Source organism: Corvus kubaryi, unplaced genomic scaffold (assembly GCF_017639235.1).
Source record: "Corvus kubaryi isolate FWS band 111438036 unplaced genomic scaffold, C.kubaryi_AGA036_p1.0 37398, whole genome shotgun sequence".
NCBI classification, from domain to species: domain Eukaryota; kingdom Metazoa; phylum Chordata; class Aves; order Passeriformes; family Corvidae; genus Corvus; species Corvus kubaryi.
In genome coordinates, this window is record NW_024581137.1 from 13,412,729 (window position 1) to 13,435,928 (window position 23,200).

Consider the following 23,200-nt stretch of genomic DNA (forward strand, 5'->3'; position numbering starts at 1 on the left):
TCAACGGCTCCTGAGGATGGTAATAGAATACACTGCAACCCAGGACACTCATCTTTAGGGGATATTTAAGCAATATTGACACCTTCACAATTTTAACTGCCTACAAACACTGCATTTTCTATCAAAGTATGTGTGTCTGCAAATGCCTGTCTCATACCAGTTGCCTATAATATTTCTATAATAATCATTATACCATATTTGAAGAGCTTGCTTTGAAAATCTAAACTACAGAAATTTTAACTTCTGTTTTCAACCACATTATTATATTAATAGCCATTAGTACAGAATTAAAGACTACCCAGAAATATTTCAATGGATTTGAAAGTCAGAGGATAGGAGCCAAACAATGAAAATTTCCGTAAAGAAAACATATCAAGAGCTACTACAGGTAAGTAGGGGAATTATAAAAATTTTTAAGGATGCTAGATGACACTTTAAATGGTGGCAGGTCTCATTAACTGAGATAAAACAATTTTATTAATTTAATCAGTGAAAAAGACCTAAGGTACTAGAGAAAGATTGAAAATGCACAAGAGGGCAGCGTTTTTTAACCTTTTAGTGTTTTCCCCCAGATGTGGGCTTCAACATCATGACTTCGAGCTTCCTAACAATAAGTCTCTTATTTCTAATCACACTTTTCAGATCTTTCAGACCAGCCCTTGAGCAGTCCTAACAGAAGACTGAGCAAAAGTGGCTTCTGATTAACATTAAAACATTTAAAATGCATGGTAATATTTATAAAGGAGTTATGATTTCCATATCAAACCAAAATCCTAACTTGACTTCATGGCTTCAAAGCACCTAGTGCTTTACCTTGCATAGAGCTAAAGCAAGTGAACAATTTTGTGCATGATGATGAATTTGTTACAGTCATCTTGCAGTCTGAGCACACCCAGCCCTTGGGGCAATGCTGTAACAGATCTTCACATGTGCAACAGTTCTTGAGATTGTATATGGTGCCAAAGGAATTCTCCACAGTCTTGCAAACTGCTTCTACAGAAAGCAATTTCGATTTTCTTCTGCCATTTTCACTAGACATAGTGTTTCTTAAGGGTTTTTTTTTCATTGAAATTACAAGTTTTTTTCTGCAATTTACCATATTTAGACCAGGCTACACTACACAGCTTTTGTGCTACTGCTCTGTCACACCAGAGTGCGAACAAAACACATTCCAAAGTAATGCAGCTACAGAATCACAGAATCCTTAGAATAATGCAGGTTGGAAGGGATCTTTGGAAGTCATTTGGTGCAACTCTTTTCTCATATCAGACCTAACTTCAAGTAGTTCAAGGCCCTGTCCAGCTGAGTTTTGAAAATATGTGATGACGGAGATGCCACAATGTCTGAAGTCAAATGGTTCCAGTCTCCTCACCTTCCCTGCCAAAACTATTTTCCTTCTGTCCAGCTGAACCTTGCTGCAATCCGTGACTGTTACTCCTTTCCTTTCTCCGTACATCTGTGAGAAGAGTCTGGTTCTATCTTCTCTATAAACCTCCTTTAGGTAGCAGTAGATGGGAATTACATTCCCTCCTTAGCCTTCTCTTCTCCATGGTGACCACACCCAACTCCCTTAGCCTATTCTTGTACGTCATATGCTCCAATCTCTGACTGCCTTAGTGCTCCTCTGCTAGACCCTCTTCAGTTCGACAGTGTACCTCACACTGGGGTGAGGGGCTCAAAACTAGACACAATATTCCAGTTGTTCCTGAATGATGAGCAGAGATAACCAAAGCTGGACATGGTTTTGCTAGTGGAGTATACTGTCATGCCAGCTGCTGACCCACCTCTAACATGGTGTTCATCAGGACCCCATAACCCTTGTCTTAAGTTGTAACCCTCCCCACATAGATGGCACAGCCCCAGCTGTTCTGTTGAAGTCATGGTAAAAGATATGCACAGCTCTCTCCTCATCCACAGATGGAATTACCTCACCATAGAAGGAAAGCAGATTAAGTAGGGCATAATTTTCTCTTGGTAAATCCATGGTGGCTATTCCCAGTCACCTTATCTTTCATGCCTGGAACTTTTATGTGTCTGGTTTACTTGAGTGAACCCTAACTCAATTCTGCTCTACAGTGGGTAGTATCTCTTGCCTTCAAACTTTCATACTAAGCACAGACCTTGCCAGCAAAGGCCAAGGCAAATACTTCCTTTCTTCTTAGGCTCTTTGTTGGATTTTGCATCAGGCCGATGTCTTCCTTGGTGTTCCTTTCAATGTATGCCCAGAAGCTCTTCTTACCACCTTCACATTCTTCACCAGTTTCAATACCTGCTGAGCTATGACCTTTCCATTATCCATACTGCCTATCCAGTAAATGCTTCTATACTCCTCCAGGGGTAGCCCATCCTTACTTCCACTTCCCTTGCACTTCTTTTGGTCTTCTTAAGGTCACACAGGAGGTCCCTCTTCAGTCCAGCTGGCCTCTTTCCATGCCTTTTTTTCTTGCATACTGAAGTGAACCACTTACTTTCCAAGAAAATCTCCCATGCCCTGTGATCTCACTTTATACTGACAATACCTCAGGCACTGGAGTTAATGACATTTTGGAAGGTTGAAGAATTTGACTAGCAAAAGAACATTTTGCTGCTGTGTGTTACAGCTCCACTAGGTGGCTGATGGATTAGGATTGTAAAATCTTTTGTAGAATTAATAAACCTAAAATTGTTTGCAAGGGAAAGCTTTGAAATTCTCTGCTTGAAGGGATAGGACCTCTGAGAGAAAGGGTCTACTTTGAAAGGCCCACTCCAAGAGAGAAGAAACAGCCTTCCTACTGCAGCTATACAAGCTGCAGACAACAGTGAAACATAGGTACACAAATCATCTACATCCAGTATTTCAAACACAGCTTTTGCTGCAAACTACTGCGCAGCCAAGAACGAGTTATGAAAACACATTGCCTATTTTCATCAAAATTAGGAAATAACTCAGGGAAATATTCTGCTAGCTGCAGTAAATAGTCCATCTTTTTCTGGCTCACAGCTACTTAAATTCTAGTTTTGTAGCAAAACTACAGCACTCAAGTCAATTCAGTGACGTATATATTTAGGCTCCTCTTTTACATCAAGTTTTTGGGAGGGATACTTGTAAAGAATGAACTTATAGGAGTTGTGAGCAGAGAAATTACTAAGCTGTTCTTCTCATGGGGCCACTCATTTTGATTCAGTCTATTCACAGATCATAGAATCACCAGGTTGGAAGAGACCTTAAACATCACCGAGTCCAAGCCATGCCCTAACATCACCTCAGCTAAACCATGGCACAGAGTGCTACATCCAATCTCTTTCTATCCAGTCATCTCTGCTGATGGGAGAACAGGACAGAGCACGGACCAGTGTTTCATTGTTCTGCCACTAGTACCCTCCAAGCTGAGGATGGCATTTTAGGGTAAAAAAGAGCAGAATTTCACTAGAAATGGGGATGTTAGACTTAGAACCTATCTGAGAGGACAAAGAGCAGAACAGCAGATGACTCACCTTCTTCCATCAAACTTACCTCTAACCAAAACAGAACACAGTGAAATAGGCTATAGCAGCATCATCAACAAGAGTAATTAAAAGTAAATATATAAAATTCATTAAATAAAAAATAAATTCACATCAGATAAATATACTGGTGTTGCCTATCAAGACTTTTTTGTACTGCTCAGCTCCAATAATACGGTGACTTATAGGAGTGCTTAGTTTTTTACATATGCATGGTTCCACTGAAATTAATGCTATTACTGGCAGGAAGTTACCTAATTTGAAATAATAGCACTACACAGAATGCCTTCAGTTACTAGTTTGTGCATGCTTTTGCAGGCTGGAAATCTACAGCAGCATTTTATCACTTGATCTGAGCCAGTTAACACTCATGCAATAAAAACTTTTGTATGAACACATACAGGAAGTGCAACTCACTGTGAGAAGCCAAGCACTGACAAAGCAGGGAAATTCAGGATTATTCCCTGTAATGTTCCATCATCACAACAGTGTCCACTAATACTCTTGCAAGTCAAATGAAATATGAAAGCTTTTAATAGAAATATATAAGGCTTACTTGTGTTTTGTCATCTTTAGATCATGGCAAAAATGGCTGAAGAACCTTGCATAGAATAAGTGCATAACTGCATGCTCCTTTCCTCCGATGTACAAATCCACAGGCATCCAGTAGTCTGCTAAGTCACTATTAAAGGGCCTGAAAAAACACAATTACAGAAAAAAATACAATGTTGAAAAGAAAGATCAGCGCTACCAAAGTAGCTCATCATCCTTGACTGGACAACACTGTTTACTGAAAGTAATATGTGTGTAATAAAACTTTCATTTTGCTATCAGATCTTTTTAATTTTTTAAGAAGTGAAATGCTTATTACAGACAAAAATTTAATTTCTACTGAGATGCAGATCCACAAAAAGATTATTTTCCTATATTCCAGGCAAGCAATTACCTGAGAAAGCAATGAAAACGTTTGATTGCTTTTTAAATGATTTTTTTTTAAATACCCAGTGGCCAGCTTTAAATTTTTTAGTATTTATCAAGCTTTATATACAAATAGATTAGAGTGAAAGACAAAAAACATGACCACTCAAAACCAGTTGATTTTTTCAACTGGCAGTTTGCATTGTTGCCATTAGGGGGCAATGATGCAGTTGAAGGCTGCAGAACCCTCTGTAGAATGAGATGGGTCATAGCACTCCAACTGAAGGATGCTCGATGAAGTGACAGTAAATTTGTCATTTACAGCATATTTACTATGTCGTTGGAGGTCACCTGAATGGTTTCCCAGCATTGCTTACTGCTTCATTACATATTTCCATGTCTCCTGTAGTGGGCCTGCAAAACACCATTTGTACAGAAGTTCTTCTCCAATGTATGCTTCGAGCCCTGGCTCTAGGAAATCTACCTGCTTTGTCAGTCTGTCTGATTATTCCATCTGTAATTATTGTTATAGCGACACTTTTTTCCTCGCAGATGAGCCCAGAAGCTAATCATGGATCTGGGATTCATGTCTTTGGCGGAACAAATCAAACCTAACTTGTTCATAGGGTTCCAGAATCAACAGAGTAATTCTCCTGAACTGTAGACCAGTGAAATATGGTTTATGGAAATGAAGGGTTTACATATGCATAGCTTAGTTAAAAGAATTAACTAAAGAAATCAAATGCAGGCAGCAATTTAGTGCAGAAGTCCATATAAATGTCTTCATTTCAGTATAAAACAGATGAAGCTACCTGAAGCTGTTACTTTGACAGTTGCATGTTACATCTGACTATTTCTTCTTCAACTTCTGGAAAAGTCCCCCTTGCCCACACACAAAAAATACTTCAAACTGTCATGGAGGGGAAGCAATCTGCCTAACTCAGTAACAGTAATAATATATTCATGCTATCACTAGAAAATATTAAAACTGACATGAAATAAAAGTGTTCACAGAAGATTTTTCCCTAGTTTAACCAAACTAGTCCTGCAAATACAAAAAAAAAATCGGCCCAGCAATATTAAATCACGGAGTAGATGTAGTATGTTCCCAGACACTGCTCTGCACAATAAATAAACAAATATATGCCCAAACAGCCCATCATGTGGTATCAATGTTTTGAAATGCAACTCTGCCTGTCTTCCTCAGACTACATAGTAGGGATGTTGCACTAATTCCTCTTTGGAAAAAACAGTGCTATCAAAAAGCGCTACTACAGTCAGACTATGAAGCAGAAAAACAGTTAAATAACTACATCTGTCTTCCCACACTCTCCATGCTGCAGACACTAGTCCATAGCACATGAAAAATCTCCTTTCATTAATTATGCATGTAGTGGAAGTGCTGACACAGCAGGAGATTGCTGTGATGCCTCTTCACTTGAGGTCTGTGCACAAGGAAATGGCAAGAGTCACCAGAATTCCAAAGGAGAGAAGTGAAGGTGCCATGCTCGGCAGCTGGATGTTACACTGGACTATTCCTTTTCTTACCAGTGGAACATCAGTGCTTGTCCACATACCGAACTACTCAGTGCATTGCTGGGGAGGGTACACTCCATGCAATTTACCAGTCTCAGGTAAATTGCAGGCTGTCATTCCTGATGGCAGCCCCGACTAAGGACTGTCTTCAACTCAGCTGAACATTTTCTCCGTGCCCTGCCCCATAATTCCCTTTCATGCAAATTTCTGCTCCTTGTTCCTGTGCTTACACAGTTGTGTTTACACATCCTGCTCTTCTAGATCTCCTGACACAGGAGCAATCAAATACCACATTTTTAGACCAGCTCCATATATTGTCCTGGTTTTGGCTGCAAATAACTTCTTCTGAATAACTGGTACAGTGCTGTGCTTTGAATTCAGTATGAGAATAGTGTTGATAACACACAGATGTTTTGGTTGTTGCCAAGCAGTGCTTACCCTAAGTCAAGGACTTCTTGGGCTGTCATGCTCTGCCAGAGAGCACGTGCACAAAGAATCTGGGAGGAAGCACAGCCAGGAAGGCTGACCCAAACTGGCCAAAGGGATATTCCATACCATAGACTGTCATGCCCAGTACATAAACTGGGAGAGTTGGCTGGGAGATGCCAATCACTGCTAAGGGATGGGCTGGCATTGGTCAGCAGATGGTGAGCAATTATATTGTGCATCACTTGTTGTCCTTGAGTTTTCTCTCTCTCTCTCTCTCCTTTTCACTATAATTATCACAATATTTTACTTTGTTTCAATTATTAAACTGTTCTTATCCAACCCATGACTTTTACTTCCTTTTTTCTCCTCCTGATTATCCTCCACAGCCCACAGGGTGTGTGTGGGGAGCGAGCGAGCAGCTGTGTGGTACTTAGATGCCAGCTGGGGTTAAACCACAACATTTATCCTGTGCTGTGCACAGGCCCAGAGGGCACATAATGAGGGCAGTGCAGGGGTTTACACTGCCAGTAGACTGCAAGGGCAGCTAGAAACTGGAAGCACCAGAGTGTGCCCTTCTGTTCTGCGTAGCAGGTTTTCCCCCAAGGCCCTGTGCCTGCAGCCCTCACCTGTCTGTGTTGTGAGGGTCAGTGTACCTCAGGTAGTACCATGCGGAATCAACAAATGTATCCATGGTATCGACTTCTCGCCGTGCTGCTGCCTTGCACCTGAGCAAGAGAGAAGGAGAAAAGCTTTTTTTAGGTAAGTTACAAGCTTGGAAAAAGCTCCAAACAAACATGGACAGAGTGGCCACAAAGACATTCAGATTGAAAACTGAACAGTCTGAAGAGTAACATGTTCAGAAAAAGTCCAACAACAGTAAAAGGGCAGAGTTCTTCCCTCTCCCTCCCAAAACATAGCAAAAGCAAGCCAAAAAGAAGCCTGAAGAGCCATCACATCCAGCAACAGAAGAAGATGGCACTGCACAGGACAGCCCTCTCAATCCTGGAATTTTTTGGAATTGTCATTTTAAAAGATACAAAGCACAGACAAGCGTACTTTGCCATAAAGTTAATGGGTCCTGAATATATATCACACTCATTAGGTACCAGCAGATTTAGCAGAAAGGTCAGGTGGTTGCCTCTCATTGATTGTCTGTACAAAATGATCTTTGCAGATTCCATTTATTATCTCTAGAAAAAATTAACTTAGTTTAATTTCAGCTTTCACTGAGATCATATCTCTTCTAGACCTTGTAGCACAATTTTAACTTGTGGTGACAGCAAATTGATTTTTGCTTGTAATTATATTGGCAGCCCTAAGGAACAGTTTCAAAATAGATTTTAGAAGCTCAGGTTACTTTCTGTTAATTTCTCCTTGAATATTCATTGTTTGTAGGAGCCAATAATCACACTTAATAAACTTCCATTTGTTTTAAATGATCCCTCTTATAACTCTTACTATTAAAACAATGGGATTATTCTAATGTCAACGAAACTTTGCAATCTGTGACACTCTTGTACATAAATGCCATTGATTATATGTAACAAATGTATGCAGTTTATAATTGTATGTAAGTTTAAATGTATGTATATGTATAATAAGTATACATAATAAATGAGGACTGGCTATTTCATATTCTATATTTAGTCTCTGATCAGGCTTGATGAGTGAGATGCAACATGTATCTGCTTGTCTGCCTGATACTTCCGCTTGGCTTGCCAAGGAAAGTTTACAAGAGCATCACCACCTAACATTTTCCTTTATTCTGTCTCTGTGCCTGGTCCTCCTCTACATCCAAGTTTTATTTCCAACGAAAAGAATGTAATAAAGGAGTTTTACTTCTAACTGCTTTTTAGCGTAGAATAACCATTTTATTAAATTGTACATATAAGCAAAGACTTGGCCAATGTAAAAGAATGGCTTTTCTGTCAAAAGCAAGAACACTTTACAATCATTGAACCATAATTACATCTGCTTCATGCCTCTGTGCTCTAAATAGACATGGCTCACTAACACAGAGACAGCATGGGCATCTTTCAGAGTTTATACAATTTATATCAATATTGTGATTACAGGCACAATACTGTAATCTCATTAGACAATCTTCAGACGACTAACACAATTACCTGGACTTGTATAAAAAAGAATAACTTGGGCATCTCCTCCCATTTATGATTGTTAACATTATTGTCACTCAAATACTCAGACTTTTTTATCTTTCCATCTGGCTTTTCTTATTAATTCTAGACATTAAATGGAACTAATAAAAAACCCTATTACTGGAGAGAAGAACTAAAGGAAAGGATGAGGTAGCTTCTCAGAGGAAGGAAAAGCAAGGATGACTATGCACACAAAAGTAATAGCTCAAAAGATTTGTAACTGTAGCAGACGTGGATGAGCAATACTGATGATAGCTGTCAAATAGGTGAGAATTAGGAAAACAAATAAAGATGAGAATTAAAAAAAAAAGTTAATTTCAGCAAGCTACCACATTTTAGGCTAAGAAACGAATCCTGAATGACCTTATTTCTGACTAAGTAAATGCCTTTGACTACTTTCTATGCAGGGCAGCCACAATAACTATCCAGAAACCATAAGGATTTGCTATACACCAAAAGTATATTATTGCCTGGTAAACAAGTAAGTAATTTTTAACTAAGGTTATGGGGGAAGCCAAGAGTGCACACAGTGATTGTCAGTCACAACAGGAAAATTTTTCAATTGAAATTAGGAATTGTAGACCAAGGCATTTCTAAGGGTTTTACTAAACCTGTGCATCTTATTCAGTAAGGCTTCACTGCAAAGGTCACACTTTAAAATACACTGCTATGTGCAATTTCAATAGGCATATCTGAGAAGAAATTTTCTATGCAGAAACTTGGAGTAAAGACCTGTTTTACAAAAAATTACATGTTATCAACAAAGTTCAAAATACATGTTTCCAGAGAAACATGGAACTCCTAGTATTAAAATAAACTTAGACATTATGAATCTGCTGCATTAGCAATGAGAGCCCTATTGCCATTTATATGTCTGATTTCCCTGCCTGGCAGCCTGATAACACACTTCCCATTTGGTCAGTCTGCTAGGAGCAGCAATGCTGATGAAAAACTTCTCTGGGATACCTCATGTTCTACATGGGTTCCTCCCACAGAACCTATACGCAAACTTCAGTGTACAGAGCATCTAAGCAGTCCTCAAGATTACACAATCTCTTACTACATAATTTAGACTTTTTATTTCTTAAACAGATGGACTACACACAATAAGGATTACAGGAATGACAAGATGCATTTACTATCAAATCTGAATTACATGCTATCTGTAATATACAGTGAATGTAATTCTTCATGATAAAGATTTATATAGCCGAGGGAACACTTTGTTGTTGGACTCTTGCAAGAAAATGAACACAGTGTTAGTTTCCTTAACAGGAGGACTAATTCAGTAATCATTATAAGCTTTGTATGAACACTGGTGATGAAAGATAATTAAAATAACTAATAAATGAAGTGAGAAACACTATTAAGAAATGGGATACAGGGAGAAGATCATTCTGTTTTTCCTTTTTTTCTTTTCTCAAACTTAAAACCAATGAATTTTGTTTCAGCTTGTTTATGAAAAAATAGCAGTGGGCATTGAGTGTGGCAAAAAAAGGGTGTTTTATAGAGTGTATAAGGAAAAAATCCCTGTGCTGGGTCAAACTAATCATTCTGGAGTAGTATCCTGTCTCAGAGCAGTCAATTGCCAACACTTTGGGAAAGAGCACAAGAAACAGGCAGGTGCAAAGTAATCTCTCCCAGGCTGCAGTAAATACAGCACTGGCTTACCTCGGACAAGAACAGTTCACCCATTCTGGGGCACTTTCCAGAGGTGAGGCTCCCTTTCCTGTGAACGTGGTTACATTGGGCAACACCACAGGTAAGTCTTCATAAGGCACGGGAACAGTGCCGCATGTCTGGCAGTGAATGATTGGAATGGGCGTTCCCCAGTACCGCTGCCGAGATATCAACCAGTCTCTCAGTTTGTCACTCGTTAGGTCTCCACCTATTCTTTTATTTTTGGCCTGCTGAGTAATAGCTTTTAAAGCCTCCTGCCGAGTCATGCCAGTGATCTGATTGGGAAAAAAAAAAAAACCAGAAGAAAAAAGAAAAAATTATACTTGCTGCCAGTGAAAGTGCAAGAACAAACAAAATCAGTTTTCTGAGAATCAAATGAAATAACAATTTCCTTCTTCCCACTGGATAACGTCCTGCTATCCAAGAGACAATTCACACACTGGCTGCTCATTTGAACCTTCTTGCTTAAAGGATAATGCTCTTGATGGTCTGAATAGAGCAAGGCTGAGAGTCTTGTAGTCCCCTTCAGTCTTTATTGGCAGATATTTGCATTTACTGCTGATATCTTTAACAGTTGCTGTATGCCAAAACTTTCAGAATTCTATCATGAACATAAGGTAGAGACTGAGGAAATGCAAATGTTAAAGCAGCTTTCCTTCTCCTATGCACACTTGAGCATTTTCTGTTCTTGCTTTCACCATAACCATTTAGACCCTACCTGGGACATAATGTGCCTGCTACTAAAACACATATTTTCAAGAGCTATATTTAAAGATAAGATTTCTATGTCACTTGAGGCATATATGTTACTACAAGGGCTGAAACCACATTCCAAAGAATTTGTGGAAGAAGGACTAGTATGTTCACTATTGAGACTATGAAATAAGAATCAACTTATAACACACTTCAAATTATTCAGTTTCCATTATACAACTGAGAAAAATACAGAGGAAAGTACAACCTTCGTCTCATGTACAAAAGGAAAAAAAAATTTTTATTGCTACAGCAGAGCCAACACATTTCAGCATTAAATTACTCGCAGAAATTTGGTAGCATAAGCTTGGCTTGATTAAAAAAAAAAAATCACTTTAATCATACAAAGTATTTGGCATTCTTGAGAAAACAGGTTTAGTCTGCCTAGTTATTACAAATTGGAAAGAACTCCATACTTGTATACCCACCTCTGCAGAATTAATGACCTTCTCCAAACCATCTGGCAATGTCTCAATGACTTCAGTTAAAGAAATACCCAGATTCTTAGCTACTGCAGCATCTTCTGCACTAGTACTAGGAATTCCTAGAAGGGATGAAAAACCATTTCATTTCTATGACACTCTCTTTATAATGACTTCTGCTTTCCCAAAGGAGTTAAAGAAAAGGATTTAAGAACAGTAAAAATGTTTTTGTATCCTTTAAGCAGTGAAATTCCAAGAACAATTATTACAAATACATTTCTCAGTTCCTCTGTAATTCAAATGTTCATCAATGTTCTGTCATTCTTTCAGAAAAGTTTGAAAATTTGATGGTTCTGAAAAAACTAAAAATAAAGCCATAAACTTTGGATAGAATTATAGAATTTTCAATGTAGCCATATTATCTAAATGTAATATATTTAAATGATACAAATTTTAATTCTATTTGCTAATATGATAATCAAAGACTAAATGGAGAGCAGAGTCCTCCTGTTTCAATATTAATTTTATCTCTGATTTCATCATTTATTCAAATGTACAACAAACCAACAGTCTCAAACATTACTATCCCTTTAACTTACTACGAAAGACATGATTTGTTTATAAACTCAGGGAAACAATTCAAATAACATCAGTTTGCTATTCAGACTATAACTAGTGAGAACACTTCCTACAACTATTCAGATGAATTACAGAAGTCACACTATTTAAGGCCCCCAATGCTATCTTTTCCTCTGCATTTTATTATTTGGGGCAGTCATGCATTTTAATTCTACTCTGGAGGGTTACCTTTCACAGTGAGTTAAGAAATTTATTAGCTTTATTTATTATCACATGTATTCTGAAATAATATTAAGATACCAACAGATTTATTTTTTCCACAGAGATAGATCTTTCTGCATACTTTTCCCCTTCAATGACAATTTAATTAATAATTTGAACAATCTTGCACAATTACTGTCATCTTTAAAAGGCAAAGAAACTTATTCCAACCAGACAACATCAGCATTAAGTTGGTGAAAACTACACAAAAAAGCTCTCAAAATATTTGCCGAGCACATTAGAATTATTAAGGAACTACTTCACTCAAAACCAGCTTAACAATCATCTCAGTTCAGGCAGTGAAATGCCTGCTATACATTAACTCTGCCAATATGTGGAAATCTGGAAGCAGATGACTAAAGAAAATGAAACAAAACTCCCCTGTGACAAACAACTCCTTAACTAGAAAAACACAAAATTGCTATTTTATCTTTCCAGCAGATGTACACTCCTGCCATTTCAAGGCTCTCTTAGAGAACAATGTTTGTATCTTAATTTGTCAGAGAACCCTGCAGCCTGCAACAGGTGACTTCACAATATGCTCTACAAATGGAAAAAAGCGGGTCCCACTTTTTGGTCTGCCTCCTTTTGAAAAGATGATGCTATTAATGTACACTGGCAAAGCTCAACAGCTGGCACCCACAGCTTCCCATGAAGAGCTGGGCTGTTTCCAACAGACATAAGGCCAAGGTATGTGCCAGCAAACTAGAAGATTTTAAGGAAACATAAGATTAGGTATCTCAATTATTTGGCTTCTCCTATATGAGGAAAGACTTTCTCAAAAGCAGATTGAAATCTAAAGTGCAAGATGCAGGCACGTTATAAGCGAGGTAAACAGCCCAAGTGCATAATTTCCATTAGCCCTGTGAGGGCCATCCAAGACATTTTTGCAGAGTCAGCTGGTTTAATGCAGTCCAGTTGTGCAAGAATAGCCAATATTGGCAGCAGTGAAAGCAGCAGCCCCAGGACAGGAAAGAAGTATCAGCAACAGGGAGGCAACATCAGGAGTTAAGGGGTAAGGAATGTACTGCAAAAAGGGAAGAAGAAATAACTATTTCCCATGAGGACTGGCATAGAACATTGCCTTCTCAATGTAGCTGAGATCACGGCAAAGCACAAGAGTAAACAAAAAGCTTGGTGGGTGCAGATGAAAACAGATGGTTTTTAAAACTTAGTACAATTTCAACTTTGACTTACTAGGACAATCATATTATCTAAGAGTATGTACTTAGCTGCCCAGTTTGGGGGACTAGGTTCCCTACCCAGGAAAGGAGTCAGACAGGCAGCTTCATAAGACAACTTTGAGAACAGAAGCTCACTGCAGGCGATTCAGCATCCTCTAACGACACCCTCCTCCTCCATCTATGGATCCTCAACTCTAAATCAGGTGCCTGAAATTATGGGAATGCTACATGAGAGATAAAGGATCTAACTGTCCAAGACAACCTGAAAACAATTATTACCTATCCTGAACTATTTTATTGGCCTCAACACAAATACTACTAGATAAAAGTCAAAGTTGGAATTTTTGTACATTTACCATCTGAAGCATTTCTATAGAAGGATGTACATAATTCACGTAAACGTAAGACACAAAAAAAGCCAAAAGTTAGAGTTGTTTGTCAAAAAATGGTACAGTTCTGTTTTGATTAAGGATGCTGAGAGACAGCCAAACACACGTCTTAGGTAACCAATTTTCTTAAGATATGCAGATTCTCAAATTTAGCTCATTAAATGCACTAATTTTATATTTCCATTTAAAATTATCATCCTGTGAATCTCTTCCCCCAGACAGACTCCACATAACTACTTTTCCCTTCCTTCTTCCATATTGAAGAACAGAATTCCAAAGTCCAGGAGAGAGCCTCTGTGTTCAAATATTTACAACAGTATCTTGTGCTCTAACACAGCAACTGAAAACCATACTATTCCACTTACATATATAATGTCACGTACCTATTTTAGCATCAAGAAAATTAGCAAAATTGGTTTTTGCTGAGATGACTACAGGAATCTCCTGATTGGTAAGCAAATTCACAGCTGTCACTGAAGTAAGTGAGTCTGAAAACAAATGTAACAATATGGTAAGTAAAATATAACAGAAGATACACTAAGAACATCGCTTACCATTACAAAGCCGTTTATCTTAAACTTACATGAATTTTAAATAACAATTTTCTTTAAAAAAGAAAGAAAATGAAAAACCTATTCACATTTCTAAAAACTCAGATGTACTAAAATGCTCGGGAAGTCAGACTGATAAATTTTCATGATTAGAAAACTTACTTGTAACAAGCACCTGAATAAAAGCAGAGTAAGATTTGGATTATAAGAAAAAAATTGAATCTTTGATCAAAATACAGCCTGCTGCAAGTTGTATGAATTGGCTTGAGTAAGCCCTGATTTATGTACTAGCATACAATGCTACAAAATCCCACCAAAAAATCAGATGAAACTGCATGGGAACATATATCCTTATGATTTAGTTTCTTAAAGAAGAACTACAAAGCATGTGAATTTTTTTTTTTTTAACCTGTGTTAAAAACCACCTAAGTAGCCTATTGATTTCCAAACAGGATATTCATATTCATATTACAGATGAGGAACCCAATGTCCACAAGAAAGGGGAGATAGGAGAGGAGAGAATTAAGGGTGAGAACTAATAAACTGAAATTGATTTACAATGTGCAGATTGGGTGGCTCAGCAAGAAGAAAACCAAACCTGAATATTCCAAATTTTGAGGATTCAAACCCCAGATTTCAATTTGGACCTATTTCTAACTTTTTCAGTGCCTTTAAGTTGATGATAATTACAATCATTAAAATATGAGCTGCTAAGATCTTCCTTTCACCTTTCTTCAGAGCTAAGCTGAGGCTATGAAGTCTTGTATTGCAATGCATAAAACCTGCTCGTAGTAAAGTAACAGCAGTTTTGAGACCAGGGCTGTTCTCATATCTCATCATGCTTCTTAACACAAATGATACATTTATTTATTTCTGTTTACTACTTTTCCAAATTTCAGATGTCTGAGATAGTGATATGATAAAGAAAATTTCCACATTCACACCACTGTGCACAGCTTTCCTCTGTTTAAAAAAAGTACAAAAGGGATAATTTCATTCTTTAAAAGCAACTAACTAAAAAGCGTCATAAGCAGGAAGCTGAGTGGGTAGGACACTGCTTTTAAAAATAACTTCTCTCTTCCACCCAGCAATAATTTTCATTTTATTCCAGAATCCAAAATAATAACTCCAGCTTCTGAAGGTGCTCTTCCCTGCGCTCATTTGCTCACATTGTTATCATCATAACTGGAAAGAGCTGATGGTACAGGTACAAATGTAAGACAATGTATGCAGAGTATTATAATGAGATAATGAACAACGTAACGATCAAATCTTTATCTCAGACACCTCCTGCTGTCAAAACTATTAGACTTACCAGATTCTAAACTAACATACATTTTTGCAGGCAAAAAAAATTGGATGTTTGACAACTGGTTGTTCCATCTATTTAAATAATAATAGCCTAAAATACAGACCTGTACTTCAAGACTAAAGGTTTTAGAACTTTCAGTTATTATGCCATATGACAGCTTTTTTTCTCTCCTAGAACACACCAAAATATATCTTTCTAATTATTTAAATGAGAACACAGTGAAATAAGAGCATTACAAGACAACGTCCATTGAAAAGAAAACAATTACACTTAATTAAATTAAAATTTCAGTGTTCCTGAGGAATTTTTTAAAAAAGTCTTGGTTAATGTGAAAACAACACCATCCAAAATTTCTTTTTATTTAAATGCCATCATTGGTGTTCATATGTAAAACCCCAATCTCAGCTATTTTCAACTGAAGGATGTCTGTAAGTATATCCACAAGTAGCAGGAGTACACAATAGCAGAGTTTGATTCTGGAATTGTGCCTCTTTTTTGAGAACTTTTGGCTGTTGTTATTTCAACTGAGAGTTTCTTAATTTAACTCAACTGAAAGCTTTAAGCTTCTTGGTTTCCACTTTAAAAACAATATAAAAATATACCATTGTCCTTATTAAAAGCAAATTTTGCACTTGCGTGGTTTGGCTTAAAGCACAAGATCCAACGAAGGTAAAGGCATGTGCATGGATGTGTTTGTGCAGTTAGTGCTTTGATTCGGTTTAGCTGCAAGAACTGCAAATTTGTTCTCCAAAATTCTCCAAGCTTTGCTCACCTCTTAGACAAGGGCTCTATGTACTCAACACAGTCAGGCTCCATTTTTTTTTCTACTAGCAAGCAAACTTTTTAAAGGTAGAAATGAAGCACTCAAAAAAGCAGGTTCTGTACAACCAACACAATTTCCCATAAGATGCTGTTGACATCAGATGTTATACAGACAATGAAGCCTCATCTTTACCAGTAAGGCAAAAAGAAAATATTGAACACCAGCCTGAAGCAGAAACAAAAAATTTTATATTTACTCTTGTCATTTTCAGGTTTTCCAAACAACAAAAAAATACTAGACTATGGATGCTAAATACAGGCAGAAGTGGTGGTAGGAGCCTCTAGGAAAGCAGTCAACAACAATTAAAGAATTATCAGTTGACTGTGCAAGCCATGAACTGCCATAAGGATACTCTGAATTTACTCCACTAGAGTCTCATATTAACTAAGGATCTGCATAGCAGAGTATTATTTTACTATCTATCAGTGATCCACTTTGCTATGTATTAGTGATCTTTAGATTCCTTATGACAGGAAGAAATCATCACTGGTGCAAGAATTAGTTCTGCTGTCTTTGTGCTAATGACAAATTACCATATAGATGTGAGATTTTCCAATGGGCTGACACAGTCAAATTTGGACTATTCATTTCTGGTACATGAGGAAACAAGAATCTGTTCCGTTGCTTTTATATACTATGAAGTGTTACAACTATTATAAAAAGAAGAATTCTAGCATAGCTGCTCTTGCCACCTCTGAAGATCTGAAGCCAGGACAGGCTGATGTGACACTGTGTGACACATAGCAAGAAAAAAAGGCCTGCTCACTGTCAATAGGAACAGCTCCTGCTCAGCTTGATACACATTCTCTAAAGATCATTCTTTATAATTGTTGCTCTTCTACAACAAAATGCAGTATGAGAAAAATACCACCTTTCCCTGGGATGAACTCCCTCTGAAAGACTTCCTTGAGACTGCTATTTCCATACAGCAGTCTGTGAGTTGGTAAGATATATAAATGGGAAGCTCCATAAATGGCTTCAGGTGTATAGGTGTAAGCTGCTAGCTTCTCTTCCGTTACTTTGCCATTAACCTGAAAAAGAGCAGAAAAAAATTCCCACTGGAAGTGCAGTGGTTATAGATTTCCCTTCCTTTTTCTACAGTTAATGAGTCTACATCACCCTACAGAAATACACGGTTCCAAATATCAAAGCTGGACACATTCCCACTACAGAAATTTTCCAGAATCAAACCTTCACAAAACTTACTTTCAAAGCCTTGAGAAAGTTGCTTTACAGTCTTGTCTTAGTTTATCCAAATATATCTATAATAATATAATTCTAATCCCATATGTAATATTGCACTGTGCTACTGAGATAGATTCAATCCCTGGCTAAGCAACCCGGAATCCTTCTATTCACTTTTAATATACATGCCTTGCTTCCAAGAAACTGGAATGAGATGTTACCTCTGAAACTAAAGAGAATTTAGGATTTTCTAAGCTACAATACAACTTTACACCATACTTCTCTGATGAAGTGAATGCTCCAACTTATGTACAGAAATAAAACAATAGAAGAACATGCCACAACAAAGAACTGGACATAAAATGTAAATAGTAAATGTCAAAGACTTTTTAAGAATTACCACCTGGAACTATCAACAAGGTTTATATCTTAGATCAACTAACTGTGGAGTATATGGGGGTCTTAGAAGGAGATTTTTCTGTAATAAGTATTAATATAAATTTTCAGAAACAATTGGTAAAAACAACTTTAATACAAAAATGCATCTTTTAGCAGGGTGCAAATCAGAGGTATTTAGAAGGTTTAATTTGTCTCAATTTGAAGTTTCCAAACATTCAGTATTTTAAAATAAGAAGCCACTTTTAGAATGTTAGACCATAGTAATAATAAGCACAATAAAGCTTTGAAGTACAAGGGCTGAAATTCAATCAGGGTCTCTGAAAACCTCTTCTGTCACTACCGTATTCATGGAGCCTTGTTCATCTCTTGACAAAAAAGGGAAAATCTGAAGTTCTTCTGTAGATAATGATAATTTTTTTCAGGTTTCCCTTTCCTTCCTCTTCTTTCTATCTAGACTTCTCTGTAGCTTCATTACTACCTAATGGTGTCGTTTCCATTATTTTAATTAGGGTATATAGTAAATGAAATAACAGACAAATGTAAGCAAAGCAGCTTGCCTGAGGTCAGCCTGGGTCTGACAGAGAAGGTGCCATGCAGAGAAAAGCAAAAGCCCAACCAGATCCCAGCTGACATGTGCAGTGCTACTTGATAATGCATTTGGCACAAATGTCCTGGCTTTTAGGGGAGCTTATTAGCTGGCATGTATTTTGGCATAAATATACACAGCCAATTTGCATCCATTTGAACACACAAACCCTTTCCTAAGGAGGATAGCAGCGAGGATCTCTTCAACCCACAAGTGGTGTTCTTCAGGAATCTGTGCTTGTCTGCACATGAATATAATAATAATCTTTTTTAGGAGGCTTCAAGCTTTTAAGATCTGAAAATACATTCCCATCACACATTTCAGGGGTTGCAGTGAGCCCAACCAAGAGAGCAGCAATTCTAATTTCTGACTTACCTTTAGCAAGAAGTCAAGAGAGCACCCAGTGCAGTCACCTATCCAATTCGCTTGCATTTCTTTAATACCATACCACTCAGGGAGATCAGATAAAGCATCAAACATGGCCTTAAGCAATAAAAGAAAGAATTGGGACATTCAGCTTTTGTAAGCATACAAATTAATACTATGGGTTTAATTATAACTAACAGCAAAATGGTAAGGTGCTGGTAAAAACACTGGAAGAGGTGTTTTTATACTGCTGCTGTCTCAAATTAATCTCTCTGAGAATAGAACTAACATGGTACAAGCCAGAGGTATATCACTGCCAACAGAGACCCTGCTGTTATTAAACATGACCCTTCCTTTGAGTGGACTAGACCTTAAGATACAGGAACAAAAAACTTGGATGAAAACAAACAGAGAAAATATTCCCAGTGGTTGTAACTTCTGGGAAGTGTAGGTGACCTATTGCACTGAACAAGACGTAAGAGATGTGCTTGCAGATATGAAGCCTACATTTGGATTAGTTGTTTTAGACAACAGCCTAGAGATGGCAGTCAGACAAAAGGCGTTAACATGTCCTAAAATTTTCAAGCTCTGACTTAAAACAGCATAACAGTTTCTAGCTATCTATTTTTTCATATTTCATATTGATATTTTACCAAGCACAACAAGCTGTAAAATTGATTGGGATCCTTAGATTGTATCATCCTGCAAAAACAACACTAATCATAATAACAAAGGTTCATATTAAACTCAACAAATATATATACACAATATTATAGTAATATAATTATTATAAGCACCAGCAATGAAGCTGGGTCTAGAGGGGTCAAGGGTCTAGAGCAAGTCTTATGAGGAGTGGCTGATTCAGCTGTGGATGTTTAGGCTGGAAAAAAGGAGGCTCAGGGGGGACCTTATCACTCTCTACAACTGCCTGAAAGGAGGCTGTAGTGAAGTGGGAGTCAGTCTTTTCCCTCAGGTAACAAATGACAGGACCAGAGGAAATGGTCTCAAGTTGCACCAGTGGAGGATACTAGGAAAAATTTCACCATGGAAAGGGTTGTCAAACATTGCAACAGGCTGTCCAGGGAAGTGCTTGAGTCATCATTTCTGGAGGTATTTAGAAGACCCATAGATGTGGTGCTTAGGAACAGGGTTTACTGATGGACTTGGCAGCGCTGGCTTAATGGCTGGACTTGAGGATCTCAAAGGTTTTTTCCAACCTTGATGTCTCTATTTTATGCAGCAATGAAGAAATTAAGTGTTGCCTCCTTCACTAGCCATAATGTCCAACAGCCAACTTGTAACTTCTATGTGTATTTGCACTCAACGAGAGAGAAATCTATATATTTATGTGCTTTCTGATGTGTGGAATGGAAGCATCATAGTCTATTCCAAGTCAACTAGTATTCATCTAAACAATGTGAATAGCATGATTTTAATAAATGGCATCTATAACAATGTAAAGGAGAAGACAAACAGATAACTTAAAGTTCATCTCATTTTTCACTTTGTAACACTTCCCATTTTCGTTATGAATACTGTGACTGTCCAAAATCTTTACTTTGGCAGAAGTACAGCCAGAGGCATGAGTCACTTGGACAGATGGTGAATATGCTGAACAATTACAGTTAAAATCTAAGAATAAGGCAACATGTTGAATAATTTCTCCTTCAGCTCTGACTCCCAACATCAAATGTGCAAGCTCTTTATTATCTCAGTAATTGCTAACAACCTGCAAGGATGGACAGTAGCTATTACGTGCTGCTCAAACTAAACAGTAGGTAGTTGGATAATTAATGACTGTACAATTAATTCTTCTAAAGAATGTGTTTCAAGTTCTGTTTTAATAATATTCTTAAATAATTTCAAAGTGAGACGCAAAGAAGTTACTGTTTACTGTTTAGTTACTGCTCTGTTGTATATCTGTCATTCAAAATACAACAAAAGGCATGTCCTTCATAACTCGTAATATTACACCACCACTTGGGATTATTATTGCTTTCTACATCTTTAAGAATCAAACCAATTTATTGATGATTTATAAAGAAAATGTTAGATTTTTGGAGGGGTTTTTATCATACTATATCTTCAATCAGTTTTAACTGACAATTGCAAGCATACTATATCACAGAGAATTCAAAGTTCTGAGTATTCTCATTAATTGTACTGTTGCAGAGACAACTAAGCTTTATTTACCATGATCAATCCATGTACTTATATAACTACGAAAGAATAATGAATAATTGGAGATCTATAGAGAGATACATACACACAATAACCAGACATATTCTTTGTAAGACCTTTATGCATTTTAGAAAGAATGAAATTGTGTCAGTACCCGCAGAACTGGCTGTTCACATTAGGTATCCATTCTAATCAACATTATATTTTGCTGGCAGAAGCAGCTAAATGTGCATGTGTTCTACTGAAACTGTACAGCCTGTAACTGCTTCCCAGCAAAGCTTCCTGGATGTTTTTTCATTACAGTATTCATACACCAAGGTTGTCAATACCAGCATGATCATGATTTTGCTCTAATTCATTGGTCTTATTAGAAGCTACAGGCTAAAGTTTGTCTTAGCCCAGTTCTTCTCTTGATAATGCAATTACTTCATGCAACTAAATACAAGAAGAGCCAACTTTACTTCATCTGAATGAAGATAACTAAGCTTAATCTGCATGATGATGCAGCCTAGCAGAGTTTGCAAACACAAATCCTTTATAACTTAATTTACACATAAACAGTTTAGTGTTTACCCAAGCAAACAAAAAAACTTCAAAAATTTTCAAAATGGAATTATGATTCTCAGGTTTTTTGTACTCAACACACTCCTTTGGTTTCTTGTCAAGACTTTGAAAAGCAGGTGAAGCAGAAAATGACCATGCAAACCACAAACAATTTACTTGGTGTTACAGAAGCAAATAATATAGAGTATGCACACCACTAGCATGTTAGTAAGTGTTTCTGAATGATAACCTAGGATACTCACTAGAAGGGAAGTAGAGAAACATTAATTCTTACACACAGAAATGCACTTGTACATTCACAATCCATCCATGTAAACTAGGAGCTTTTAAAAAATAGATTAAGGAAAATCCTTTAAAAAAACTTTTAATTTTCAAATGCAATTGTACTACACCCTGCAAAATATAAGCCTACAAATTTATGTTAAAACTATTACTAATAAAAAAAATTACATGTAGACTGTTTGGGTATATGAAACTCCTGACCAGTGCTAGCATAGAAATTCCTGAGTACTTTAAGCTAGTATTTGGAAAGGTAGATATTCATTCAATTGAATTTTACTTCCATATTCTTTCTTAAAAACCATGGCCATATTCAGTAGAAAATATTCTGAATCAATAACGTAGTCCCATGAATTCTGCTCCAATTTTTTTTTTTTTTTCAATTTGCCAATCTTGGCAGTGTTCAAGGCCTGGTTGGATGGGGGCCTTGAGCAACCTGGTCTAGTGGAAGGTGTCCCTGCCCATGGCAAGAGGGGTTGGGACTAGATGATCTTTAAACTGCATTCCAACTCCTTAACATTCTATTATTCAGCAATTACTGATACATTTCCTTAAACAAAAATTCTGATCCTTAAAAATGTGTATATATAACTCCTAGTTATTCCTGCCACAAATTTGCTAACTAGATTTGTTAACACAGAGAAGACAATCAGCAAGAACACTCCCAGCACTCAGGCAAATAAACAAAAGTAAAACCATGTTGGAGTCTGCAGGGGACGAAAAACAACAGCAGCATTACAATCCAGTAAGCAAAGAGTGATAAGATTATCAAATAAACTCAATTTTCAAATTTCTGATGATGACTTAATAGTGAGAAATTTGGAAACATTAGGTAGCAGAGACTTTCTGCTTTCATTTTTCATTACTTGAGAAGAGACAAGAAAACTTCAAATGCAAACATCTAATTACATGAGAAATTACTCCCATCTTAATTAAACACAAGTCAAGGAATAGCATAAATACATTTTGGCAGTCTTTCAGATCTAAAGACAGATGGACTCAGGAAAAAGCCAAAGAAATCGAAGTTGTGTTTAGAGATGAGAATGACTTAAAGGCTCTTACACCTGAAGAAGTTGGAGATTGAGGATAAACCAATGTTTCACAGGATTTCTTTACTCTTTCAGAACATGCAGAAAATTCTGGCACAGACAGAAGATGAAA

General features: G+C 37.2%; 1 protein-coding gene across 6 annotated transcripts in view; it reads right to left on the minus strand.

The window, feature by feature from the left end:
* LARS2 (leucyl-tRNA synthetase 2, mitochondrial) overlaps nt 1–23,200 on the minus strand; it is a 97,744-nt gene that overhangs the window by 24,725 nt on the left and 49,819 nt on the right. For all 6 annotated transcript variants that reach the window (XM_042043275.1, XM_042043273.1, XM_042043274.1 and 3 more), the window contains 7 exons: nt 19,025–19,132; nt 17,351–17,510; nt 14,177–14,281; nt 11,387–11,502; nt 10,197–10,480; nt 6,993–7,091; nt 4,040–4,177 (listed from right to left, as the gene is read on the minus strand). In XM_042043275.1, the coding sequence (XP_041899209.1) occupies nt 4,040–4,177; nt 6,993–7,091; nt 10,197–10,480; nt 11,387–11,502; nt 14,177–14,281; nt 17,351–17,510; nt 19,025–19,132 (1,010 nt within the window). The remainder of the gene's footprint in view (nt 1–4,039; nt 4,178–6,992; nt 7,092–10,196; nt 10,481–11,386; nt 11,503–14,176; nt 14,282–17,350; nt 17,511–19,024; nt 19,133–23,200) is intronic.